The following is a 27,377-nucleotide window of genomic DNA, read 5'->3' on the forward strand; positions in this document are numbered from 1 at the left end:
TGAAATCATATTGAAATAGACATTGAAATAGACAGGAAGTATTTTATGGCTGTTGCTTCCGCTTGGCCATGCAGGGAACCCTTGAGAAAGAGATTCATATCTCAATGGGACTCAGCTGGCTAAATAAATAAAGGAGAAAGTTATATTTCAAAAAAATGATGTATAAGAACCTGACCTGTCTGAGCAAGCTTGTGTGTAATTGGGCGACGTCCAGGAAATCTGACATTCCTCACATTACGTTTCATTATGATGATGTTCATTAACTACAGCTTAGCCCAGGAGCCAAGACCGAAATCAGCAGGAATTAGACTTAAGCTCTGTTTCCACTGGACTTGGTATGTCATCTCACCTTACTTAAAACTCACTTCCTCATCGTTGTCTAGCAACAGTTTGAGCTTGTGTAACACAAGCAGGTGGTTTGTGATGCTTAGGAATGAATCATGGTCAGGTTTTGGTCCATTTTTTTCTTTATTTGATAATATCAACTTTTTTTGTAATATTCAGATTTCTCCACGGTATGGATATAACTGGTGTAGGATATGTAGCCTTGTGGCACTATAATATCTGATCAATTCATTCAGAAAACCACTACAGAGCAATATACAATGTATATTGGTATATATCTGACATAACGTATGTGGTAAATCAGTAATATTGGCCTCTAACTAGAGAGAATGTATAGTGGAAATTTCAGCAGAAATGAAACAAATACAATCAGATCCTCAAATATCCATGAAGTCATTGTCTTGTTCAGTTGTTGCAAGCAAGTCCTGATATTTCACCATTTGAAACACACATTCCCAAATACTTAGTACATTCCTCACATGAATTATTATTTGCTTTCTACAATATAATGTTATACTTTTTCTGTTTGTTCTATTTACAACTTGTATGATTAATTATTCCTGTAATGCAATGTTGATTGAGTAACTGTGTCGAATATCAAGAAGGGATACATTTTTTATGCACTTGCTAGTGAGAAACCAGCTCTATTCAAACTGGTTTTATTTAGTTGTTGGACAATAAGGATGATAGATGCTGTAAAAAAGAATTGGTATTGCGATAAGATATGATATCCAAGGCAATCATTGACATTGACATACAGAATAATCAACCTTGGTCAGAATTGTAGTTTACAGTCCTTTCACAGACGATATACCGCTTGTCATCAAATTCTCTGGCACCATTGCACACTATCTCTTCCACAGCACCAACAGTAGGCACAGCGACATATTAGGAAGAAATTGCAGCTTTTAAAGCTGTAGTCTCTTTGGTTCCATAAAGAATTTCTGTTTGACAAATGTACAGTAGGTGATATTTTTGCAAACATGAGATGCACAAAACCCTGTTCGAGTGATTGAAATAAGTACCAGCATTCTGTCTCAATATATGGAGAAAGATTTGTCCCAGCAAGAGTACTCAATAACTATAGCTAATGTAAATAAGCATGAAAAAGCTTTAGGTAAGCAGTGTTTTATTCACCATTGATAGAGACAGGGCAGAGGCTACTGAGAATACTGTTCTCACTTCTCAATAGCTTATCAAACATATTCCATGGACCTCTTCCTATGTGGGGTAGTGGTACTGTGTACGTATGTATGTCTTCTTGGTAGTGGTATAGGCATTTGTAAGGTGCACGGCTCCTCTTGTAGGCACACGCAGGAGGTGACCAGCAGAGAGCCAGCCACCAGGTGTAGAAACCCCGCCGTCCAGCCACAGAACAGGGCATCCCCAAACTCCCAGCGCGGCACGATGGCCGGCACGGCCTCATCGAAGAACCGCATGACCGTCAGGTGAGCGATGTAAGACACAGGTATGAGACCCAGTATCCCTGCCACCAAGCACAATATCCCCCCCAGCATCTTCAGCAATCTCTTCACCCTCAACCCCTCAGGCCCCTGGTTGCAGCTGTTGATCCAGTAGCTTCCAGGAATGGCTAGCAGGAGACCCAGGAGGCCCGTGGCCACTGTTACACACATGAGGATCCGGGCTAGTTTGATGTCCGGGGGCAGGCCGAGGAGACTGTCATACGGTCTGCACTCCAGAATTCCAAGGTCCTGCACCACACACGTCTCCCACAGGCCCAGCTCGTAGCTCTCGGCGGGCAGCAGGTCGGTGGACAGGGTCAGCCAGGTGGACATGATGGTGGTGGCCAGCGAGCAGATCCAGGCACCAATAGAGAAGAGGATCCCGAGGAGTTCCAGAACGCACACTCCCGGATCCATAGTGCTGCCCACTCTGAGAGGCCGCTCTCCGGCTCAGCTCAGCTCTGGCTCCCGAGTCGCCTGCTCCCCCTGTCTCTCTGTGCCACAGTCAGCTGCAGCCAGGGCTCCCGACTGCTTCTCTCTACTCCTGTCTTTCTGAACTACAGCCAGTTGAAGCGAGAGGAAGCTACAGCCAGTAGGTTCCTACCGAGGCTCAATTTGTTCAAAAGACCGTACGCCCAATTAGGGTTTACAACTACCAGCATGGGCTGGGAGGGAGTAACTTCTTCAAACGATCAGTAGCTCACTCAAAACATGCACGCATCATCTGCAGTTGAGAGGAGGAAAGTAGCGGCTTGCTGACATGTTGCCCTCCCCTTGGAGGCTCGCTTCAGCCGCTGCTTTGCTCAGTGGTCAGGAGAGAGTGACTGAGTGAGAGTCAGACGCATTGAACAACAGCATCATTCAGATCTATGGTGATGCCCATTTCCACACACACAGTGAGGAGGTTGTAGCCTACGAAGGATGCTTTTAAAATGCAGACAGGATGTTATAAAAATGCTGATTTATTTCACAAAACATACACACACAAACACACACAAATGGGTGTCATGTGAGGATATGGGGGGGCATAATGATTCTCCTCTGGAAGAATTTTGCATTTTTCAAACACCCGAAATAACATTTTCCCCTGCAATCTAGAACCATAATCATAATGGCTAATTCTATGTCAAAAATATTTCATTTATTCATCAAGAAGGAATCAATAGGCTACATAGCTTTGCCAAATTATACCGAACAAAAATGTAAACGTAACATGCAACAATTTTTTACAAAGTTACTGTTCATATAAGGGAATTTGTCAATTCAAATAAATTCATTAGGCCCTAATCTATGGATTTCACATGACTGGGCAGGGGCGTAGCCATGGATAGGCCTGGGAGGGCATAGGCCCATCCACTTGGAAGCCAGGCCCACCCACTGGGGAGCCAAGCCGAGCCAATCAGAATGAGTTTTCCCCCACAAAGGCGCTTTATTACATACAGAAATACTAATCAGTTTCATTAGCTGTCCAGGTGGCTGGTCTCAGATGATACCGCAGGTAAAGAAGCTGGACGTGGAGGTCCTGGGCTGGCGTGGTTACACATGTGAGGCCGTTTGGACGTACTGACAAATGTTCTTAAACGACGTTGGAGGCGGTTAATGTGCCCTTTATGGGCATGACGCCACTGAACACACACAAACAGGGTGAAAAATGCTATTTAAGTTTCCGGAATTACTTCTTTCTTTCAATACTAGCTTTGTTTCTTTAGAAAATGTGGGGACCCACGGAGTGTTGCCAGGGAGATGAGATTAAATAAGAACAAAACTGACCGTGTCTACCTATTAAAATAAGGCTGATGGGAGATGGGAGAAGACATCCGATCCTTTGGTTGCTATATCAACTAAAAATACAAAACAAGCTATGCTGCTGCTAGGGCATTGACATGTCATCTATAGATTTAGGAGACTCTGAATTGATCAAATACATTAAATAGCCCATCTATTAAGTGCTATTTTAAATAAATCAAGTGATTGTTTTAGTATACAGAGGTACTCAAAGCGGTGCATTTCTTTGATTTGGAACAATATCCGGTGATACATTCCTTTTCCTGTATCAGATCTCTGACATACCGAGCTTGTGACCCAAGTAGGAGGCTGAATATGCAGGCCATGTCAAGGAGAGAAGAACAAACATTTTCAACACACAATAGTACACAAGTAACACTTTATAGAGGCAGTTTAGTGGTCTGGTGGTCTCTCTGAGTGAACAGTAGCCTACGCACTGAGATGAATAAACGGATAAAAACATGTTTTTTTATTTCAGCCACAAGGCGTCGCCATTTCACTACCCACAATTCCACCTTCATGCGTTGACAGGTTGAGCAAATGCATTGTGGGAAGCAGAAACCTATGACGTCCTCTTCTCTGTATTTTCTAAGCAGGTTTGGCTGGTGACGACCTAACACAGTATCAAAATGCATTCAATATTGGTGATTATATAGCTGAAAGATATAGATGTGTTTATTTTGAGCAGACGGATCGTGGGAACAATGGACGGAGACGGTAAGCATGAATTTCATTGCATGTCTAATAATGCCATAATTAATAAAGGGAGAAGCATATCTGGCCAAATCTTAACTAGCATGAACGTTAACGGTCTCATTACATCCATATCTACTTACTATGGCTAGCTATGTCTACTAGCTACATGAAGGCATATGTCACTGATCAATGATTTGTAATTCAGTATTCATGCAAGTAGCTAGCCTACTCTTGTATTCTTGACTGCTCAGTAACGTTACTGTTTTCACTGCCTCTGCATGACGTCGCTACCTTCAGAGGAAATAAAATCACAGAATTATAGCGACCATGTATCCAAGTAAGCTGCTAATGTAGTTAGCAATAAAATGCTAATAAGAACATAACAAAGGGCCACTGTCTGCCCAGGACTAATGTCCAAACTGAAGCTAAAACTTGGACACAGTATCACAAGGTTTGTCTGGTGACCCGAATACCAACATTTACAATTTCAGACATCTCATGGGCATTATTGAGCTTCATACAGTGTTGAGAATCGGAGACCTGACTTGGCTGGGTTCGCGGTCTCTTCAACCTCTGTCTGTGTGTGTCTTTTCGAGGTGTTGGGATAGAGCGGAAGCTTCTCGCCGTTGGACATGTGTGAAGACCATCATTAGACAATAAACAAAAATCGTATTTTGTCTCTCTGTCCAGGGGCCAGCAGTACTGGGGCCACTCCCTCAGAGGAGATGAATGGTACTGGGAACCTGATGGACTTCCTGGATGAGCCCTTCCCAGACGTCGGCACCTACGAAGACTTCCACACCATTGACTGGCTCCGGGAGAAGTCACGCGACACAGACCGCCATAGGAAGGTGAGGGGGGAGCGCCCGCGCGCACACACACACACACACACAGCTCTACACTCTAAGCATTTCCTTCTTCATCCCCAAAGGATATAATTCTTCTTCTTCATCCTCTTCTTCTTCATAATCATCATAGAAAAACTTGATGTTAACCTGATTAGGTTAACCTGATTATGTTAACCTGATTATGTTAACCTGACGATCCGTTGAACCTGCCGCTGATGGTTGATTGATGGTTGTTCTAGATCAGCATCAAGAGTAAGGAGTCTTACTGGGAGCTGATTAAGAGTCTTCTGGATGCCTGGTCAGGATGGGTGGTGATGCTGCTCATAGGAATGCTCACAGGTAGGAACCGCGGAGGCATCCTGCAAAAGGTCTTACACCTTTGGCGCTGCGCTAGTCTCTTGTAGTACGGCGCACGTGAGATTTGCTTCTGGGTGCCCGGGATTCATGCTGCACGCGCATGACATGACGCGTGGCTCTCTTAACAACCAATCCGAAGTCACACAGCCAAGAGTTGTGAAATACCACGTCTGGTCTGAATCCTTTTGATAGGCTTTGCCCGTTCCCTTGCGTGGTGTGATCTGTGATCTCGTGCTGTGTGTCCTCCCGTGTAGGTACGCTGGCTGGAGTGATAGACCTGGCTGTGGACTGGATGACCGATCTGAAAGAAGGGGTGTGTCTGTCTGCTCTGTACTACAGCCGTGAGCAGTGCTGCTGGACCTCCAACGAGACCACCTTCGACGACAGAGACAAGTGTCCGCAGTGGCAGAAGTGGGCCGAGCTGATGACCGGTCACTCTGAGGTCAGCGGATCAGTAACCGCTAACCAGATATCCTCTTGATTAAAGCCACAATGCTGAGCCTGTGTTGTAGCCCGACGAACGGCAGCCGTCACGTGGCTAGATATAGTGGTGTGGCTTGGGGAAATGTAACCTCTCTCAGTTTCTGAGGTTTAACTTGGTGTTTGTTGTGATATAGGGTGGGATGATTGTGTATCAGGTCCTTAAACCCATACATTCCACCTGTTCTTGTTTCTCCAGGGTCCCGGGGCGTATGTGTTGAATTACTTCCTGTATGTATTGTGGGCGCTGTTATTCTCTTTCCTGGCTGTGTCTCTAGTAAGGGTCTTTGCCCCCTATGCCTGTGGGTCAGGTATTCCTGAGGTGAGTGTTTTGAAATGGTAGCGTTCACCAATAGAAAATAACCATAGTACAGTGTTTTAAATACTGCATTTTCATTGGCTGAAAAGAGTGTGCGTTCATTTCCGATAACAGCTCAGTTGCAAAGGTTATACCAATGAGGGGCTGCTGTGTGTCGTCTTGGGTAGATCAAGACCATCCTGAGTGGGTTCATCATCCGGGGTTACCTGGGGAAGTGGACCCTGCTGATCAAGACGGTGACCCTGGTCCTGGCTGTGTCCTCCGGGCTCAGCCTGGGGAAGGAGGGGCCCCTGGTCCACGTGGCCTGCTGCTGTGGTAACCTCTTCTGCTCCCTGTTCTCCAAGTACAGCAAGAACGAGGGCAAGCGCAGAGAGGTACGGTTATAGCCCATTACGCTCCCATTTTTACGGAAATAATACAAATTGGGGAAATTGAAACAATTTATCCAAGTATTTTGTGTAGTCTGTATGTAACTCGGCTTGTCTGTTGTGCAGGTGTTATCGGCTGCTGCCGCTGCTGGGGTGTCCGTGGCTTTTGGAGCTCCGATTGGAGGAGTTCTCTTCAGCCTGGAGGAGGTGTTGTACACTTAAGTCCGTTATAAATCACCTGCTGCGTCCTTTCAATCAAATGTCATCTCACTCCCAGATATGCAGCCGTTATTTCCCCTGTCCGTTACCTTTTGACGTACTAAAGTATTTTGGTAGAAGTGCCGTCGCTATGTCATCTCTGTCCTCTTCAGGTGAGTTACTACTTCCCTCTGAAGACCCTGTGGCGCTCCTTCTTCGCTGCGCTGGTGGCGGCCTTCACCCTGCGCGCCATCAACCCGTTCGGCAACAGCAGGCTGGTCCTGTTCTACGTGGAGTACCACACCCCCTGGTACATGGCTGAGCTGGTCCCCTTCATCCTGCTGGGGGTGTTCGGGGGCCTCTGGGGAACCCTCTTCATCCGGGGGAACATCGCCTGGTGTAGGAGGAGGAAGACCACTCTGCTGGGGAAGTACCCCGTCCTAGAGGTAACTAACTGTGGCACTAACTGACTTAGCAGGAAGTAGCTATTCAGAAGAAGGTTTTAATGCAATGATTGTGATTTGGCCCATCTTAGTCGAATGCACTGATTGTCGTTAAGTTGCTCTGGATAAGAGCCAACTGCTAAATGACTCAGACATAATACCAGGTTCTGCTTCTTGCTTGCTTTTTGGGATCTTTGCCGGTTTACTGTAAAGCACTTTGTGAGAACTGCTGAAGTAAACGAGGGCTTCATTAATAAACGTGATTGATTTGATTGATTGAAGGTGATCGTGATAACGGGTATTACCGCGGTCCTGGCGTTCCCTAACCCGTACACGCGGCGCAGCACCAGCGAGCTCATCTCCGAGCTGTTCAACGACTGCGGTGCGCTGGAGTCCTCTCAGCTGTGTGACTACGTTAACAACCCCAACATGAGCCGTCCGGTGGACGACATCCCAGACCGCCCTGCTGGACCCGGGGTCTACAGCGCTCTGTGGCAGCTGGCCCTGGCTCTTATCTTTAAGATTGTAATAACTATCTTCACCTTTGGCATGAAGGTCAGTTTGCTGTACGGCATGGCTAGATGGGGTTATGATAGCTGACGTAAGCAGTTATGAAGTGTTACTGAACTGCTTATGAATGCGTTATGTATGGATTATGAAATATGAAAATATTAGGTCCTTTTATGTAGGTACCCTTCAAATAAAGTGTTACCAAGTTTTGAATAGGATAACCGTGCTCTTTGGGCGATTGTTGTCTTCAGATCACCTCTCAGCCATGTTGTTTTATGTCCTCTGTGTTGTCTTCAGATCACCTCTCAGCCATGTTGTTTTATGTCCTCTGTGTTGTCTTCAGATCACCTCTCAGCCATGTTGTTTTATGTCCTCTGTGTTGTCTTCAGATCACCTCTCAGCCATGTTGTTTTATGTCCTCTGTGTTGTCTTCAGATCACCTCTCAGCCATGTTGTTTTATGTCCTCTGTGTTGTCTTCAGATCACCTCTCAGCCATGTTGTTTTATGTCCTCTGTGTTGTCTTCAGATCACCTCTCAGCCATGTTGTTTTATGTCCTCTGTGTTGTCTTCAGATCACCTCTCAGCCATGTTGTTTTATGTCCTCTGTGTTGTCTTCAGATCCCGTCTGGGCTGTTTATTCCCAGTATGGCTGTGGGGGCCATCGCTGGGAGAATCGTGGGCATCGCTGTGGAGCAGATGGCCTACCATCACCATGACTGGATCATCTTTAAGAACTGGTGTCGTCCCGGAGCCGACTGTGTTACCCCAGGTCTCTACGCTATGGTGGGCGCTGCCGCGTGTCTGGGTGAGTCGTCATCAGGGTAGTGTTCGTTAGGCACCAAACGGAAGACAACAGACTGAAACAGGAAGGGATTACTTCCCGCTCTATTAAATAAACACTCAAGTCATTAGGTTGACACCTTTTGTTTTGTCGTTATAGGAGGCGTGACCCGGATGACCGTGTCCCTGGTGGTCATTATGTTTGAGCTGACCGGCGGTCTGGAGTACATCGTCCCCCTCATGGCCGCAGCCGTCACCAGTAAGTGGGTAGCGGACGCCTTTGGGAAGGAGGGTATCTACGAGTCCCACATCCAACTCAACGGCTACCCCTATCTGGACGTCAGGGACGAGTTCACACACAGGTATTATGGGATACATATTAGGAACTTTGTCATTCCTCCTCCTCCTCCTCAGGGGAGGAACCTCACCCCTCCCCTTGTCAAGTCTCAACCCTGCAGTAGTCGGGAGTCACCCCTTCTCGAAGGGCTGGTTTTACACAAATTAAGCATACTGAACTAAATATATACTGCTCAAAAAAATAAAGGGAACATTTAAACAACACATCCTAGATCTGAATGAAAGAAATAATCTTCTTAAATACTTTTTTCTTTACATAGTTGAATGTGCTGACAACAAAATCACACAAAATAATCAATGGAAATCCAATTTATCAACCCATGGAGGTCTGGATTTGGAGTCACACTCAAAATTAAAGTGGAAAACCACACTACAGGCTGATCCAACTTTGATGTAATGTCCTTAAAACAAGTCAAAATGAGGCTCAGTAGTGTGTGTGGCCTCCACGTGCCTGTATGACCTCCCTACAACGCCTGGGCATGCTCCTGATGAGGTGGCGCATGGTCTCCTGAGGGATCTCCTCCCAGACCTGGACTAAAGCATCCGCCAACTCCTGGACAGTCTGTGGTGCAACGTGGCGTTGGTCGATGGAGCGAGACATGATGTCTGGTTGGATTCAGGTCTGGGGAACGGGCGGGCCAGTCCATAGCATCAATGCCTTCCTCTTGCAGGAACTGCTGACACACTCCAGCCACATGAGGTCTAGCATTGTCTTGCATTAGGAGGAACCCAGGGCCAACCGCACCAGCATATGGTCTCACAAGGGGTCTGAGGATCTCATCTCGGTACCTAATGGCAGTCAGGCTACCTCTGGTGAGCACATGGAGGGCTGTGCGGCTCCCCAAAGAAATGCCACCCCACACCATGACTGACCCACCGCCAAACCGGTCATGCTGGAGGATGTTGCAGGCAGCAGAACATTCTCCACGGCGTCTCCAGACTCTGTCACATGTGCTCAGTGTGAACCTGCTTTCATCTGTGAAGAGCACAGGGCGCCAGTGGCGAATTTGCCAATCTTGGTGTTCTCTGGCAAATGCCAAACGTCCTGCACGGTGTTGGGCTGTAAGCACAACCCCCACCTGTGGACGTCGGGCCCTCATACCACCCTCTTTGAGTCTGTTTCTGACCGTTTGAGCAGACACATGCACATTTGTGGCCTGATGGAGGTCATTTTGCAGGGCTCTGGCAGTGCTTCTGCTGCTCCTCCTTGCACAAAGGCAGAGGTAGCGGTCCTGCTGCTGGGTTGTTGCCCTCCTACGGCCTCCTCCACGTCTCCTGATGTACTGGCCTGTCTCCTGGTAGCGCCTCCATGCTCTGGACACTACGCTGACAGACACAGCAAACCTTCTTGCCACAGCTCGCATTGATGTGCCATCCTGGATGAGCTGCACTACCTGAGCCACTTGTGTGGGTTGTAGACTCCGTCTCATGCTACCACTAGAGTGAAAGCACCGCCAGCATTCAAAAGTGACCAAAACATCAGCCAGGAAGCATAGGAACTGAGAAGTGGTCTGTGGTCCCCACCTGCAGAACCACTCCTTTTTTGGGGGTGTCTTGCTAATTGCCTATAATTTCCACCTGTTGTCTATTCCATTTGCACAACAGCATGTGAAATTTATTGTCAATCAGTGTTGCTTCCTAAGTGGACAGTTTGATTTCACAGAAGTGTGATTGACTTGGAGTTACATTGTGTTGTTTAAGTGTTCCCTTTATTTTTTTGAGCAGTGTATATTTCAATGGAGATTCTCCATTGACCATGCTTTTGCTTCCAGGAGTTGGAGTAATCTGTGTCTGAGAATTCCCAATGTGATGCATACACAGGACCCTGGCCACGGATGTGATGCGTCCCAGGCGCAGTGAGCCCCCCCTGGCCGTGTTGACCCAGGACAGCACCACGGTGGAGGACGTGGAGACGCTCATCAAGGACACCGACTACAACGGCTTCCCTGTGGTCGTGTCCCGAGAGTCAGAGCGCCTCATCGGCTTCGTCCAGCGCAGGGAACTCACTGTGGCCATCAGTAAGACATTAACCCTGGCTCTCTCTCACACACACACACACACACACACACACACACACACACACACATTTTAAATACTTTATTCTAATCCACAAATCACATTACAATCTTGGTCTTGGATACATAGACACTTAAGGATACAAAAAGCACCTTCTTCATACAGCTAGGATGCCCATAACAGCTGAAAGAGATCAGTACCTTGCTAATTGCTTTTCTCAAGTCTTAGGCGGGCCTGCAATCTGAAGGCCATGGACTGTAAGCCTATGTAACATGGCCGATGCTGCCAAATATCAGCGCTACCCGACTTGCACTCATATCCAAGGCTGTACAAGCGTGATATGAGAGGCTTGTATTTGAGAAGCTTTTTGGCAAAGGCCCACTCCATCCAACAATCACACGAGCAACCCACTTCCAAAATGACCTCTCTCTGGTCTCCCTCTACGACGTTGATATCTGATGTGCTAAAAGGCCTGGTTCCGTTTAACAAAATAGCGGGACTGTGCCATCAGGTTGTTTTCACCGTGAAATGATTCGCTAAACATGAAACATTTTGTTTGGAGAACATGAATAGCAAGTTGTGAACATAGCTGCTGTAAGTCCCATATAAAACCATCAGCATGTGTTGAACAGTATTTAATGTGTCGGTTCATTATTTTCTGTCGGGTCTGAGGAGCCAAAGCTGATTTTTCTCCCTCTCAGAGACCGCCCGTCAGAAGCAGGACGGGGTGGTGAGCAGCTCTGTGGTCTACTTCACGGAGGACAACCCCCAGGTGGCTGAGGCCTGCGACCCCCAGCCCCTGAAGCTGCGGCGCATCCTCAACCTCAGCCCCTTCACCGTCACGGACCACACCCCCATGGAGACCGTGGTGGACATCTTCAGGAAGCTGGGCCTCCGACAGTGTCTGGTCACCAGAAGCGGGTGAGTCTGTCATCAGTCAATTAACCAATACAGTCCAGGCCCGGGGTTTCCCGACAGCGACGGGATTTAGGCTAACTACTGTTTTAACAACGGCTCTCTCCTACGACGGCCGGAGACGTAACGTGCGTTTCCCGAAACGCCGCGCAGACAGAACGTTGGCTAAATGCGTTGTTGATGCGTGTGGCGATTAACAACAGGATTGAAAGAAAGACGGCGCTGCTCTCGGATCAGCGTTCTCCCTTTCCAATCTTACCTTGACGTCAGAATTATTCCGCGATACTGACGACAGATCAGCTCCTATGAGATATTATCACCTATGGCTAGAACTATTGAAGCGTCTAATTCTAATGCTTACTCTAAAACAACGCGCTTAATCAAGAGCAGCTATAGTAACGAGGGTTTTGGGAAACGGCTCGGAGATTTAAGTATGCTCCTAATGAAGGTTCTAACAATAAACTTAGCTTTAACATGCTTTTGGGAAAAAGGGCCCAGTATTCTAAAATAGGCTCATTTTACTTTGGTGTTAGATTTATGAAGACTATCATTCTGAGGTTTATTGGATGGTGGAATGATTTGTGTTTTGTTTTGTTCCCCCCCCGTCTCTCTAGGCGTCTGTTGGGCATCATCACTAAGAAGGATGTCCTCCGTCACATGGCCCAGATGATGAACCAGGACCCAGAATCCATCATGTTTAACTAGTGGCCCAAGAAGAAGCAGCTTTATTATCCCAAGGACCTCTCTGCCCCACCCCTCCCTCAGATTGTAAATAGTCAAACGCTACTGTAACCTGTAATGAAGAAGAGTCACTCCTCAAATACAGGCCCCCAGTGTTTAGAATGTAGGGATGGAGAAAGAGGGGTGAAGGAAGAGGGGGATCAGGACTAAGATGGGTAAATGAAGGGTGTGTGGACCAGAATGGAAGGATGAATCAAGAGGGGTGTAAGGATAAAAGAAGAGGGTGTGAGGACCAGGAAAGAGGGACCAAGAGGGAGGGGTGGAGGAATAGGGGTGTGAGAACCAGGATGGAGAGATGAAGGGAGAGAGGTGCCAATCATGGCAAGGAGGGGAAGCACCTTATGTCTGGGATGATGAGTTGTTTTAGTTTGATGTGCCGCCGACGCCATATTTCTGTTTTCAGTGACGCTTCAACACCTGCTGTGACTGACTTGAGTCTAAGTTGTCAATGTTAAGTTGGTGGCCCTTAGAACCCATTGTTCCCAGGTGTTACTTTGACATTTGCGGCTTCTCAAATGTTTCTCAATATTGAACTGTAATAACATAGTTTTAACACTGGTACTGTATGTATTTGCTAGAGGACAGCCTATAATGTCAATTGATTAATTTACCCAGACTTTTTTGTTGTTTTTTTTTTTTCAATGAAGAATGCACTTTGGAAGAAAAATAGCTGAACCAGAAAAAGCCACCAAGTCCAATGTTTTTCTTGTTACTTTATAGTTCTCACTCCATGCTGTCCCTCACCAGTTTCATAGGTTTTGTTTTAATATGCCGAGGGAATGTATTGTGGAAAATAACTGTTGAAATATCGAACCTGCCTCACTTTGGTTCTTTTTGTTTAATTTTATACATATCAGTCCAGACAAGAGCCACACTAGGTTCTCCTTCTTTGTCATTTCATACTGAAAGATAAATCCATATTTATTCATATTTTTTTCAAATCCATCTATCCATTGTTACTACTGTATTGAGAAACTATCGATTGTCATTATCTCGAGCAATTGAACACTACTGTAGTTGTTTTATATGTATTATTCTAATGAGCTGTTCAACATTACTGTAACTTGGAACTGGTACAGAAAATGGATATTTGCACTTTTGTTGGTGTTTGTAAATAACGTCTAAGTGATGCTCAATATATACTATTTGCAATGTACACGGTTCTGACATTAAATAAAAGGGGCATTGTGTCAACAAGAATGAGATATTTATGTAATTGTATTATAACATAGATAAAGTTTAAGACATAATTCAATTGCAGGAGGCATATGATACTCATCACATGCTAGTAATATCTTTGTCATATGTGATGTTGAAACACAAGGAACCATGTGGAAAAGGGATAATTGAGGGTTGCTATAATATTATTTTGAGGTTCGACTGACAGACAGGTTATGATCACATTATTTTAAAAAGGATGACCTTTTTTAAGATAAGGTCATCCCATAATAGCCTGCGTTTGACACCTGCACTGTTTTAAAATTCAAAGGCTAGCTCTACAAAGTGAAATAGTTATTTACACAGTGTTTTATTATTACACGTTTTCTTCTAAAATAAGACAAACTATTTGAGATACAAAACAACACACTGTACAAACTCTTAAATGTCAGTGTTTACTGTTTTGCAATAAAAATATTTGAAAGTGAGAGTGAGCTTTCAGTAATAGACTGCAGAGGGCACTGTTGGCGTGCAAACAAGCTACAAATGTATGACATTCACTGGAAACTATTACTGTAAACCAAACAGCTAACGTAGCTAGCAGAATATTTTTTTAAGTAACTGTTGCTAGCTAGATGATGTCATCACACATTGGATCGAGCTAGCTAGCAGGCTACATAACGTTTGTTGTGAGTACTGTACTTGGCTCCACGCATACAGTACGTGCGGGTTCATTGTCTGCTAACTTACTAGTAGTACTGCTGGAAGTCCAGTGTCCTGGCTCTTGATTTTTTCCTAACGAATCTGAACTGAGACGAGCGGCTGGATGCAGATGATTGGTAATTGGCTAACTAGCTAGTTAATAATCCCTTGATAAATTAGTGACGAGAATTGCCTAATTCTAGTGTAAATGAATTGACCGCTGATATTTGTTAGCATCATTTCAGTGTTTGCTGGTAGCTGCTAGAGACAGTTAGCCAACGGAGGCTGGCTAGCTGGAGGAGACAGTGAACCAGCTTGGCGTGCTAGCTAGCGGCTAGCTAGTTAGCTTCGTCTAGCTAGTTAACGTCAGCTACGTTTCCTCTCCTTGATTCAGTGTTGGTTTATAACGTTAGCCGCATTTAATCTAACGTTAGCTAGCTAACTATTTAACAGTAATGTTTTCACCAGCTAAATAGTTATTTGTCTGTATAGCAAATAATTCGTCATATTTCAAGTTAGCTAGCTATCCGTTTTGTTTAGCACAAAAGCTATCTAGCTAGCTATCTAATTTACTAAGCTAGCCAGCTAGCTTGGCTAAACCAATAACACTAGCTAGCAACTTTCACAACGTGCAGTAGCTAGCTAACTAGCTACGTAACTAAAGTTAACTAAGTAAATTGTGTATCGATGCTTCAATAAACGTGGGGCTTTATTGCTGTCTAACGTTAGTGTGTAATTCTCAGTTCAGTAGTCCAGCTAAATACTATTGTTATAAACTAGCTACTAATTGTTACACTGACTGTAATTACACTGTGTTGCTTAGTTTGTGTTACAATGAGGCCTATTGTTTGGAGTACCTGGTATAATAATTATGTATCCCCTTGGGATTTTAGGTCTACAAGAAAGCGAAGAATTACTGAAGAATGAAGTACAATCATTTCAGCAATCCTCTTCTTCATCCTCCGTCCTCTTGTCCACGACTGCTCATATTTGTAGTTTGATCTGGAACACGAGTGACCTAAAACCTCTGGACAGTTCCTGACTGGACTGCTGTTATCTCCGCATTCTCGCCTTCCCCGTGATTTCATCTCCACAGCATACCCTTGAAATAAAGGGTCAACTTTTTAGGATAAACATTACACACTTTCTGGGATATAGGAAAGTGTGTAATATCTCTGGGATATAGGCCTACACTCCAGTTAAGATCTTTTCTGTGAGGGGACTAGGCCTATACATTTTTCCTTGTCTCGTGACATTGTGGTGTTATACCTTTGGTGAGACACTATGGAGTGGAATATGGAGTACTGTATGGAGCAGGTTATGCAGAAGGACCTGGGTAGGAGACTACAGGTGGGCCAAGACATCATAGACTCCATCCTGGACAAGGACAAGTCCCAGGACCTGGAGCAGGACCAGACCATGCTGGACAGAATGGTGGATGGTGTCGCTACCAACTGGGTCAACTCCAGCAATTTCAAGGTATGGGATACCATGGGATGGCACTGTCACAGGCAGCCAAAAACTTGCCACAATTACCATAAGGTGAAAGGTACTGGTGTAACACAAGTGTAGGAAATAATCTGTCATTCACTGGGACATAGTTCAGCAAGGGTGTGTGAGACTGTCACCTGGGGGGAGAATATAACCTACAGGCTCTGTGGCTTCAAACTTCACACGAAGGCTCGTTGTGCACAATATTAGGTGAATTGCTTTATAGGCCCTCTTCATGTGTACTGCAGTGATGAGCTGACCAGTTTTTTTTTCATTTGTATTTATTTCACCTTTATTTAACCAAGTAGGCCAGTTGAGAACAAGTTCTCATTTACAACTGCGACCTGACCAAGATAAATCAAAGCAGTGCGACACAAACAACAAAACAGAGTTACACATGGAATAAACAAGCGTACAGTCAATAACACAATAGAAAAAAATAAGTCTAAATACAGTGTGTGCAAATGGCATGAGGAGGTAAGGCAATAAATAGGCCATAGTAGCAAAGTAATTGAAATTTAGCAAATGAACACTGGAGTGATAGATGTGCAGATGATTATGTGCAAGTAGAAATACTGGTGTGCAAAAGAGCAGAAAAGTAAATAATATATATATATTTTTTAAACAATATGGGGATGAGGTAGGTAGATTGGATGTGCTATGTACAGCTGCAGCGATCGGTTAGCTGCTCAGATAGCTGATGTTTAAAGTTAGAGGGAAATATAAGTTTCCAACTTCAGTGATTTTTGCAGTAAGGAAAAGCGGCCAAAGTAGGTGTTGGCTTTGGGGATGACCAGTGAGATATACCTGCTGGAGCGCGTGCTACGGGTGGGTGTTGTTATGGTGACCAGTGAGCTGAGATAAGGTGGAGCTTTACCTAGCATAGACTTATAGATGACCTGGAGCCAGTGGGTCTGGTGACGAATATGTAGCGAGGGCCAGCCGACGAGAGCATGCCGGTCGCAGTGGTTGGTGGTATATGGGGCTTTGGTGACAAAATGGATGGCACTGTGATAGACTGCATCCAGTTTGCTGAGTAGAGTGTTGGAGGCTGTTTTGTAAATGACCAGTGGGTTAGCTCCTGACGGCTGTTGATGGCTGCTCACTACCATGGGGCTTTTAATAGCTGGTTGTCATAAAGAACAGTGCAGAATGAGGTGGATGGACTCTAAACCACTTGGTGTCTGTGATCCCTGTGTATCCTAGTACTCTGTTCATTTGAAGGTCTTCTTGACCCCCAGATCCCACCAGAGTAGATCTCACCTTGCCAGTCCTAGAAAAAATGTGATTGTGATTCATCAGATGTAGCCTAAGCCTAGCTAGCCTACATGTCCAGCAACCCAAAACATTACATCACCCACCCATTCTTTCACTGTTAGGTCTTCAGCCTCAGTACAGGCACAAACACAAGATGAAGGCTGAGCAGTAAGGAATTCGTTCTTCACCAAGGGGATGGTAATCTGTTTGGTGGCCTGAATCCTCTGTGTTTGATCTGTATCCACTAGAGACGGTATTCCACTAGGGACATTTGTCCTGCAAACACACAATATAATATGGGTCTCTTGTTATCAGCAGAGCAGACAATTCGACCCCCTACCCAAGCTTTAGGCTATTATCCTAGCTGATACAATTCCCCAGAACTGTTTATGACAGCTATTCCAACTCCACAAATGTCCAGCCAGACTGTCAGTGGTCAGAGTCTCTAACGGCTTCTTCCATTGAGGTGGCGGAGCGGGACACTACAGACGGTATCGCAGCTTGTTTTTGTCGAGCTCTGATGTTGAGTAATCTGTCGACTCAAGCAAGGGGTTTGCTGCTTTGATTTGTCTGTGCTTTCAGGCTGGAGCTGACCTCTGAACTCTGTGTGTGATGAAGGGAGAAGCCATGGCAACAACTCTGCTGCCACACACACACGCGCGCACTCACACGCATAGAAAACAGCTTACCTCTCTCGCTGCGAATCAGGACGCTGCACCCTGTGCTGCTCTAGAAACGGTGTCCCCTCCAATCAGAGTGATTGCTCAGAGAGAACAGTACAGTAATGGGGACATGGACTCCCACGGCGATAGTGGTGAGCTTATTTTACAAACTATCATTAGGCTACCCCAGATGAGACCCAGTTTGTCTGGTGTCTATCTACCTGGGCTGGCCCCCACAAGTAGAGGGGAGGAGAATGCCACGTGAATGGCTAGGAATCAATGAATAGGCTAAACCTCTACGTGAAGAATGATCAGGATTTAGTTGATTTTCTCTTTTTGCTAGCTTCTGTCATTGCCCTACTAGTAAAGACCAGTTAGTTTTTATTATCAGCGCTGGAAGTGCTGTGTTTTTGTTTCAGCATCAGATGGGAGTAGGTTGAAAGCTGTTGATGAAGAAGGAAAGGAAGGCAGGCCTAGTCAAACACTGCAGGACTTTCAGAGGGAGGGGGCACTGCAGCAGGCTCACAGCTGTTGATGGACTACCTGTTCTGAAATGGTGTGTTTTTGTGTTCTGTCACTTCTGAATAGTCTTCAGCAATTAAAGCTATTTACACAGACACATTTTTTGATATGCAGCAATAATGAATTTGTATTTACAACCAGCAATAATGTTGAATGTGCAATTATCTACTAGGGAACATTAGACAGCAGGAAACTGTTCAGAAATTGTTCTCATTCTCCAAATATAAACCCTGGGGTTCCAAAAATTGCACCATAGCCCAAGCAAGAAGCTCAGGTGATGCAAAGGTGTTGATTATGGCGTTAGCAGGGATACTCTCACTACACGTTCATTGAGTGTCCTATGCCACCCCAAGACAAGGAAAGATACCTTCCTTAGTGCCAGCCAAGACCTAATCAAATCTCAAAGTGCTTTCTGACATGGTTAATATTTTATTTTCTACTGTAGTCCTACAGCAGCATAAGTAGGTTGTTTACAATATATATATTATTTGTGTTTGAGGGCTTCCTTTGCTTTTAACATTTTGTAAACGGAACAAAACCAAGATTTATCACATTACCCACAATCCTTTGCAGCGGAGCTTGTATTTCAAAGGATACTTTTTTTATGTTATGCATTCTTCTCTCTCAAAAATGTCTAACATTTATGCTTTTGTTGAATAGCCTATGTTATTTAGAAAAAAATGTAAGTATTACATTTTTTAAAATGTTGATCTTCATTCTTAGGTGGCTTTGTTGGGAATGGACATACTGACAGCTTTAGTAACAAGACTACAGGAACGGTTTAGGACACAGATTGGAACTGGTAAACTATCCCTGGCAATTGTATGCATTACAACACATCTTTATGATTCATCGTTTTCTTGAGTCCTTGTCACCTTGAGTTGTTGTCACATAACCTCTGTAAGGAATACCTAGGATAGGATAAAGTAATCCTTCTAAACCCCCCCCCCCCCCCCCCTTAAAAGATTTAGATGCACTATTGTAAAGTGGTTGTTCCACTGGATATCATAAGGTGAATGCACCTATTTGTAAGTCGCTCTGGATAAGAGCGTCTGCTAAATGACGTAAATGTAACATAATTCATATCTTTGTCCTTGCCTTCTCCCTTCCGTTAGTTTTGCCGAGCTTGATAGATCGACTAGGCGACTCAAAGGACCAAGTCCGAGACCAGGACCAAGCTCTCCTGCTAAAGATCATGGACCAAGCCGCTAACCCACAGGTAATGTCAGCACGCACTGTAGACTCACCTACGTGTTAGTATAGAAAATAAACCGTTTCATAAAAAAAAAAAAAAAAGGACTACAATAAATGTTTTTATTTGCAGTATGTATGGGACCGAATGTTAGGGGGATTCAAACACAAGAACAACAGGACCAGGGAGAGTGTCTGCATTTGCCTTATCGCCACGTTAAATGTGTAAGTTCATAATAGCCAGTAATGGTTTAAACGTACTATTTCATCTGTTTTGTCTTACACATTCTTTGTGTGATTTACATTTTTTATATATATTTTTTCCTTACAGATATGGAGCTCAAGGCTTGACCCTCAGCAAAATTGTCCCCCACATATGTAATCTTTTAGGAGACCCTACAAGCCAGGTATAGTTACATTTATTTTAGGTTATTAAACTATACGGAACAAAAATATAAACGCAACAATTTTAACGATTTTACTGAGTTAAAGTTCACATAAGGAAATCGGTCAATTTAATTAAAGTCATTCGGCCCTAATCTATGGATTTCACATGACTGGGTAGGGGCGCAGCCATGGGTGAGCCTGGAAGGCAGGCCCAGCCAATCAGAATGAGTTTTTCCCCACAAAACAGCTTTACTACAGACAGAAATACTCCTCAGTTTCATCAGCTGTCCGGGTGGCTGGTCTCAGACAATCTCGCAGGTGAAGAAGTCGGATATGGAGTTCCTGGGCTGGTGTGGTCACACGTGGTCTGCGGTTGTGAGGCCGGTTGGACGTATTGCCAAATTCTCTAAAAGGATATTCGAGGCGGCTTATGGTAGAGAAATTCACATTTAATTCTCTGGCAACAGCTTTGGTGGACACTCCTGCAGTCAGCATGCCAATTGCACGCTCCCTAAAAACTTGAGACATCTGTGGCATTGTGTTGTGTGACAAAAGTGAACATTTTAGAGTGGCCTTTTATTAACAGGGATGTAAACAAATTTGTGCACACAATTTGAGAGAAATGTGCTTTTTGTGCATATGGAAAAATTCTGATATTTTATTTCAGCTCATGAAACATAGGACCAAAACTTTACATGTTGCGTTTATATTTTTGTTCAGTGTACATTGTGGTGTTAGACTGGATTTTTGTCTGGATGCTGACTTTGACAGCAACATTATTGGTGTTTTAGAACTCTCTGGTGGTTGACCAACAGTGTTACAGATTCCATGTGAACTCATCAGACTTCAGTACTTTCCTGATATCTCTTGTCTGTTCATTCCTTGCAATTAGCCTGTTTTGTAGACTTTTTCAAAAAGGCTTTGCTCTGTCTCCTGTCATCACGCACTTCAACAGCATTTCCCACTTCCTGTCGGGAACAGGAAGCTGTGTCCATGGACCTCTCTTCCTGTACTGATATAGTGCCAGCCATCTTTTATCATTGTCGGTTTCATATGCACAACTAAATTGACTATTACAGTCAATAAGAGAGGATCTCTTGATTTTATGTTCAATCCAGACAAATGATTATGTCCGCAGAGTCGAGCGGTTAGTGGGCAGACAGATGAGTGAAGCCGTGTTAATCTGCCCTGTTTTATTTCCTGACACACAGGTGCGAGACGGGGCCATGAACTGTCTTGTTGAAATCTACAGACACGTCGGGGAGAGGGTGCGGATGGACCTGGGGAAAAAAGGACTGCCACAGTCACGGTACCTTCATCCTCTGTTGTGTTTCCGATACCAAGGCTTTCTGTTGGAAGTGCAGTCACCATGACCCAGTTCTCTGGTATCTCCAGGGAGCCCGACTGTCTGCTTTTAGGCTTGCGCCTCGTCATAATTGTATGACGATGCCTTTAAAACAATATACTCTCTGTCTTTCCAGGTTGAATGTTATTTTCAGTAAATTTGATGAAGTTCAAAGATCAGGGAACATGATCCTGTCCCCTGTCTCAGGTAAGCACAGTACTTCCTTTGCTCTCACTGTTGTACTTCCCCTCTGTCCAGCAACTCATGGTAACGTTCATCCCTTTCCATTGAGCTTTGTTATATTGAAACGTTCTAGTGTAGTGCAAGAAGTGCAGTGGGATTATGACTATGCTTATGGAGTTGATGGGGGGATCTCATATCCAATCTGGGTCCATATCAATAAAGCAGTATGATTGCTGATCTAGGATCAGTTTTGGCTTTTAGATCACAATGCATCAAAATATACACAGCTGCTATCTTCATTTGATCACTGTTGTTGCAGAGAATTTTCCTGTCCAGCATGAAATGCAACTTGTAGTGTATTTGCGGTTTAAAAAGGCTTCTAAAGTTTGTAATTTGCCCTAATGGAAAAATTGATCAACACCTACGAACATTTCTATGAATTATAATGCACATGGTAATTCACATTTCCTGTTGATGCAGGGTTATTTTCCTGCTGTGTGAAAGTGGTCAAGTTAATAGAAGATGTATGTACAGGCGGGGATCTGATCCTAGATCAGCGCTCCTTCTCTGAGACGCTTTGTGGATACAGACCCTGGGCTCAGACCACTTAGAGCTGGACAGAAAACCAACAACAGAGAAACCAGTTCCGTGTCCAGGCTCTTCCAGCAGAGAACAGTTAGTATGCATTGAGCAGTCTCTCTGCAGCAATGCAGTGCTGCAGGCAGGGGGTCAGATTCTCCTTTCAGCTGCTCTCTATTGGACATGTTATTGGTATTCTGCACACAGACTAGGGCCTTACCCTGACGCAGCAGTATTGTGGCAGGACCGGCTGATATCGGAGCTGTGTGTCTTTGTTGCTGCGGCCGTCTCATTTTCCTCTCCTCGGGCCTGTTAAGTCTGGGACATAAAGGGTCTAATTGCTGTGGTCACGAGGCTTCACTTTCATCACAAGAGTTCACCTTGTTGAGATTAGACTCGAGCTGCTGTAATCTCTGCTTTCATGTAGCAGGCTGAACGACTTCATATCAAACCTGAGCAAATTGGCCAAAGCAAGGTGTCATGCTGGTTCTTTTATGGTAATGTCTCAATGACGTCATTGCCCGACATCTCATTGGCGTTTTCTATTCACCTAGTGCGCCAAAGAAAGGGGGAAAACCCTTTGCTGTTAACAGTTTTCCCCCTCTGTGCGGCTCGAAGGTTAACCAGGCATAAAGGCAATGCCTTGGCCTTGCCTCTACCGTACCAGATACTTCAAAGGGCTGCCTCTCCTGTGCAGCTGACAGCTCATGAATGTCAACTGTCCAGGCAAGTGGAAAAAACCTCTCTCTCTCTGCCCAGGAATCCTGTGTCCTATTCATTTGGTACCGACCCGATTGAAACAGGGAGGTATTACATCTGAATTTGTCCAATGAGAAACACTCGTTTTCATTTTTTTACGACGTGCCCTAATACTGTATTTGAATCTGGGCTATGGGGCTGAGACGGAGAGGATTAGCCTAGGAAGAGGTAGCAACACCAGGGACTCTGCTGCAGGCTCTTATTTTGGAGAAGAGAGTGGTGTCGTTTTGTCATCCGTGCAGTCACAAGACCTAGCTAGTAGAGGGGAGGGGAAGGAGTAGCCTGGAGTACGGTAGGTAGACACAATAGAGAAGAGGCAGACCTACGGCAGTGTTTGTCCTTGTTGCTCACTGTTACTTAGCTCTGTTTAGTGTGCGGAATCAACAGCTCTGCTATGACCACAGGCGAAGGTATGGATCTCTATTCTCTCTGCAAAGGCCTTTTATAGCTACTGCGTGGGTAGATTAGCTATAGTCGTGTTTGCATTGGGATTATTAGCCTATGAATAAGGTGTTTACAGGTGGCCTCCGTTGGTAAATGAAAGGAAGCGATGTCGGTGAGAACTGCAGGAGATTTCATACAGGATGTATCTCTTTCTTTCATTTCTTCTAAAGGAAATAGTTTGGGCTATTTATGTTACTGTGTTTGACGTTGTACTAAGATGATGTTAGAAACAAGGCAAATTAGGCTTGGTTCGTTTAGCTCATATTCCTCCCCTTTGGAGAACTTGGATACATGTTTTGGTAAAAAGAAAGAGAGGAGGACTGAATGTTACTTCCTGTCTACTTCCTCATCACTTCCTTGTTGCCAGTAGACAGTCAATTAAGGTGCCCACTGTGCTCTGTGAATAGCCCTCCGCCCAGTGCACTGGTGACGCACAAATGATGAATTGGGGGCACTGAATGACTGGCAGAGGTGCCTTCTGTCAGTAGGGTAGAGTTACATCTAGCTAGTGCTTTCATAGTATTTAGTATTTTTTTGTATTTTATTAGGCTCCCCAAGTAGCTACAGGCAAACCTGCAGCAACTCTTCCTGGGGTCCACACAAAACATAAAATATGACATAATAAAGAACATTAATAGACAATTACAGCTGAACTACATTAAACAACATATTACAGAACATTAATAGACAGGTACAGAACTAAATAAATGAAAATGCATAAATACATTACAATGCATAGCATTAATAGACATGAAGTACATACATTATAGTAAGAATACACACTTTCATATTGTAATGCCTAATCCATGCAACATGTACTCCTAATAACAGCTACACTGCGGTCATCTGTTTGTTTCTTCCTGTTACAATTGCAGGTTCTGATCCTAATCTCTCAGAACCCGTTCTTCAAACACCAGCGAGAATCTCGCAGCGTTACGAGCCACCCGTGTCCTTGGTTCTCCCTTTTGAAGTCAATACTATTCATTATAATAATGTGATTGATAGATTCTCCTGAATGCAAGTGCACCGAAAACGACAATGGAAATGCTCCAATTTCTCCAGCTAAGGCTTCCCCAGCAACTGTGCCATTCAGCTCATAAATTAGCTACAGATGGAGTTTCCTCCCCGTTAAAAGGCTTCAACTGAATCCTTCACCTCAGCCACCGTGTTGAAGTTTTCTCCAGCTAAAGTCTCAATTGAATCCTTCACTTTAGCTACGTACTTTAGCTACCTTTTTAGAGATCCATCACTCCAGTCCGTTCAGTAAATTGGAACAGAGTTGTCATCATCATCAGATGGGCTTCATCTACCTCTCTTGCCTTGTCAGGTGCATAGAAATGAACTAAACCCAACATTTGCCGTGTTAGTCGACCACCCGTAAAGGCTTAGCTAAGGTTTAGTGCGTGGCCTTTGGACTTATTCAGCAAATTAACAAAGTCCCCTTGATATGGAGTTTCCTCCTGTTCTCATAAACTTGTTTTGCATGTCCATTTTCATTGCCGCACCACACTCACACCCAGTAGGATCCACCAGTCACACACATAATAAGAATACGCTCTCGTAAACCAGACTATAATGTCGTTTGGAGCAGTACATTCTTACTGTACTGAGGCTTTGCTTACAAATGCTTTCTCTGAGAATGCACTGTTATCTTGAGACCAAGGACACATCCTAGCTTTAACTTGAACCCAAACACCAAATGTGCTTGCGAGGGAGATGCTACAGCTATTTAGGTCAGAGGCGTCGTGGTGTGCTGTTTTATTAGTTTTGTTAAAGCTACTTTTGCCTCTTGTTTGAGTGATTTGAGATGGCAGGGAGTTCCATGCTACAGTATCATGGATCTATTAGGGTGCATTGCCTTGAATTCGTTTTGGGCTTTAGAGACTAAGAAGATACCTTTTAGTTGCTTGCCTTGTGGAGTATGAATGTCTGTCAGAGCTATGCGTTAGCTGATTGAATAGACAGTTTGGAGTAGCGAAAACGAGAAGTGAGGCACACAATTTTCTTCTCTACTTTGAGCCAGGAAAGGTCAACGTGCTGTTGACCTTAGCGCTCTTGGAACATTGCAGGACAAGAAAGCTGTAGCTTTAGTATGTCTTTCTTTGCAGCACCTGACCATATTACCGGGCAGAAGTCAAGATAGCATCAAATTGGGCCTGTAGGTCTTGTTTGATCAGTTGTGGTAACCTAGTCCTGACAGTTTACAGTCTAAGGCGACACCAAGAAGTTTAGTTTCCTCAACTTCTTCTATAACCACATCTTTCATATCCAGCTTAGGTTTACAGCAGGGGTCTCCAACAGTTTGATCGCCAGCTACCAGTAGCTCACAGGCCACTTATGAGTAGCTTGCCAAACAATTCTGAAAGTACATGCAATTTTCACGTGTTCCGCTGCAAACTGTCATATAAACAAATCTCACAAGTATCAGACACCGCAAGCTCACAGCTACTATCTAATCAACTCAATGTTGATATTTATCCCACCCCTGGTTAGCGACTATTGGCTTAAAAAGCCAAACCTAACACAATATCCGCCAATTCATTTCCAGCAATATTGCCCATCTGTCTGTAGCCAGTTGATGTGATGACCGTCTTGTGGGTTGACAGAAATACTTTCCCCAAAACCATCTCAATTAAATGTTATATACAAAGTAGGCTTACCTGGCAGAATTATATCATTTGTATCGTATTATTTGTTATTTTCAAACTTTTCCATGAAATGAGAAGCAGGAGTGCAGAATCGTCACTAGACCAGCACATTCGTCACTCGCTAGATGTGCAATTAAAGGGCCAGTTGCGCAATTAAAGGGAATTGCACCCCAAAAAATATTTGTTTGTTTTCTTCCAGACCTAAAAAAAAATGTCTTTAACCAATGACATTGACTCCGAACATCTAATTCCGTTGTTTCTCTATTAACAATTCGATTTTTGAGTGAAAAACAAAAGAAAATCTAAAACACCGGGAAAATACAAATAAAAAATCTAATTTTATATAGCCCCCCCCTTAAGTGGTTTATTAACCATTATTTTACCAGGTATATTGACAGAAAACAGTGCGGTACTTTCTCTTGTACTGTATGGAACAGGGGAGAGAAAAATAGAAGAATGTTCCTATTTGAAAACTAGAAAAAATGTGTAGCTCGTGACATGTTTCATTTTTTAAAAGTAGCTCTCATGTTAGAAAAGTTGTGGAGACCCCTGATCTAGAGCTTAAGGAATGATTTGTACTGAAATACTATGCTCTGAGATATATTCAGAACTAGTTTATTGTTGGCCACCCATTCTGAAACGAACTTCAACTCTTTGTTTAGAGCTGCAGTGATTTCACTAGCTTGTTTAAGGCTAGTGGTAAATCATTAGTAAAAAATAGAAAACCGTAACGGGCCAAGACGGCGCCCTTGCGGAATTACACAGTTTACACGCATTAAATTAGAGAGCCTACCATTGGGGGGGGAAACGTTTTTCTATTAGATTGCCATATACTTTCTCAAAAGCAGAGGGTGTAAAGCCATAACGCATACGTTTTTCCGCTAGCAGATTATGGTCAATAATATCAAAGGCTGCACTGAAATTGGTCTGCTGTTAGAACCAGAAAAGGATGGTTTACCGTTCTTGGGATGCGGAATGACTTTAGCTTCCTTTCAGGTCTGAGGGAAAAAATGTTTTTCCAAGCACAGATTGAAGATATGAGAAATATCATCTAAATTTAGCTTTCCATCTAAATTGTCAGTACCAGGTGGTTGCTCATTATTAACATTACTGGCCAGCAACAATTTGTTCACCTCTTCCACGCTAACTTTATGATAAAAATAAATGTTAATTTACATTGCTTTTCTTTGATAATAATGGAGAGCTAACCAGAGTGAAGAGAGTGCCCGTATGCATGGGATTGGTTATGTGCACATGTAGGCCTATTCAACATTCATTCATTCAGGCCATACCGGATGGATTGTTTTGATGCTGGATTCTTTTCACTCCTATTTGTCTAGTTGATTGTGAGAAATGACTCCTGCAATGTATGGGTTTCTTTGCAGAAATTGCGTTCATGTTTGAAACGAGTGGGGCTGTTGAATTGT

At 44.1% G+C, this 27,377-nt stretch overlaps 3 protein-coding genes and 1 non-coding gene across 13 annotated transcripts in view; 2 read left to right on the top strand and 2 right to left on the bottom strand.

Annotated features, from left to right (window-relative positions):
• Positions 1 to 350: 350 nt before the first annotated feature.
• LOC115179799 (putative claudin-24) lies at positions 351 to 2,599 on the bottom strand. The gene has a single exon (XM_029741588.1). It carries the CDS (start codon positions 2,223 to 2,225, stop codon positions 1,542 to 1,544), a length of 684 nt encoding a protein of 227 aa, XP_029597448.1. The 5' UTR covers positions 2,226 to 2,599; the 3' UTR covers positions 351 to 1,541.
• Positions 2,600 to 4,154: 1,555 nt separating this feature from the next.
• Positions 4,155 to 13,822, top strand: LOC115179798 (H(+)/Cl(-) exchange transporter 4). Its single transcript, XM_029741587.1, has 14 exons — positions 4,155 to 4,310; positions 4,980 to 5,140; positions 5,377 to 5,476; positions 5,749 to 5,936; positions 6,174 to 6,296; positions 6,461 to 6,667; positions 6,788 to 6,868; positions 7,033 to 7,305; positions 7,585 to 7,857; positions 8,432 to 8,618; positions 8,754 to 8,955; positions 10,772 to 10,968; positions 11,668 to 11,887; positions 12,496 to 13,822. Exons 1-14 carry the CDS (start codon positions 4,298 to 4,300, stop codon positions 12,584 to 12,586), a joined length of 2,316 nt encoding a protein of 771 aa, XP_029597447.1. The 5' UTR covers positions 4,155 to 4,297; the 3' UTR covers positions 12,587 to 13,822.
• Positions 13,823 to 14,317: 495 nt separating this feature from the next.
• Positions 14,318 to 27,377, top strand: part of LOC115179797 (CLIP-associating protein 1-B) — a 38,107-nt gene continuing 25,047 nt past the window's right edge. For 4 of the 10 annotated variants that reach the window (XM_029741575.1, XM_029741576.1, XM_029741579.1 and 1 more), the window contains exons 1-8: positions 14,318 to 14,619; positions 15,376 to 15,961; positions 19,138 to 19,216; positions 19,530 to 19,633; positions 19,739 to 19,830; positions 19,937 to 20,012; positions 21,204 to 21,301; positions 21,474 to 21,544. In XM_029741575.1, the coding sequence (XP_029597435.1) occupies positions 15,767 to 15,961; positions 19,138 to 19,216; positions 19,530 to 19,633; positions 19,739 to 19,830; positions 19,937 to 20,012; positions 21,204 to 21,301; positions 21,474 to 21,544 (715 nt within the window). In that variant the 5' untranslated portion in view covers positions 14,318 to 14,619; positions 15,376 to 15,766. Of the gene's footprint in view, positions 14,620 to 15,375; positions 15,962 to 19,137; positions 19,217 to 19,529; positions 19,634 to 19,738; positions 19,831 to 19,936; positions 20,013 to 21,203; positions 21,302 to 21,473; positions 21,545 to 22,871; positions 23,151 to 23,171; positions 23,269 to 27,377 lie in introns of those variants that run through there. The other 6 variants (XM_029741580.1, XM_029741578.1, XM_029741583.1 and 3 more) reach the window with 3 other exon arrangements.
• LOC115179886 (U4atac minor spliceosomal RNA) lies at positions 18,649 to 18,778 on the bottom strand. Its single transcript, XR_003873014.1, has one exon. It is a non-coding gene; the product is annotated as a U4atac minor spliceosomal RNA (small nuclear RNA).

This window comes from Salmo trutta, chromosome 39 (genome assembly GCF_901001165.1).
Source record: "Salmo trutta chromosome 39, fSalTru1.1, whole genome shotgun sequence".
NCBI lineage: Eukaryota > Metazoa > Chordata > Actinopteri > Salmoniformes > Salmonidae > Salmo > Salmo trutta.

Coding starts and splice junctions, on each gene's coding strand:
- LOC115179799 (XM_029741588.1), bottom strand. CDS start 2,225: ATGGATCCGGGAGTGTGCGTTCTGGAACTCCTCGGGATCCTCTTCTCT.
- LOC115179798 (XM_029741587.1), top strand. Junction 6,869..7,032: donor TTCTCTTCAGCCTGGAGGAG/GTGTTGTACACT, acceptor TGTCCTCTTCAG/GTGAGTTACTACTTCCCTCT. Junction 8,956..10,771: donor AGGGACGAGTTCACACACAG/GTATTATGGGAT, acceptor ATGCATACACAG/GACCCTGGCCACGGATGTGA.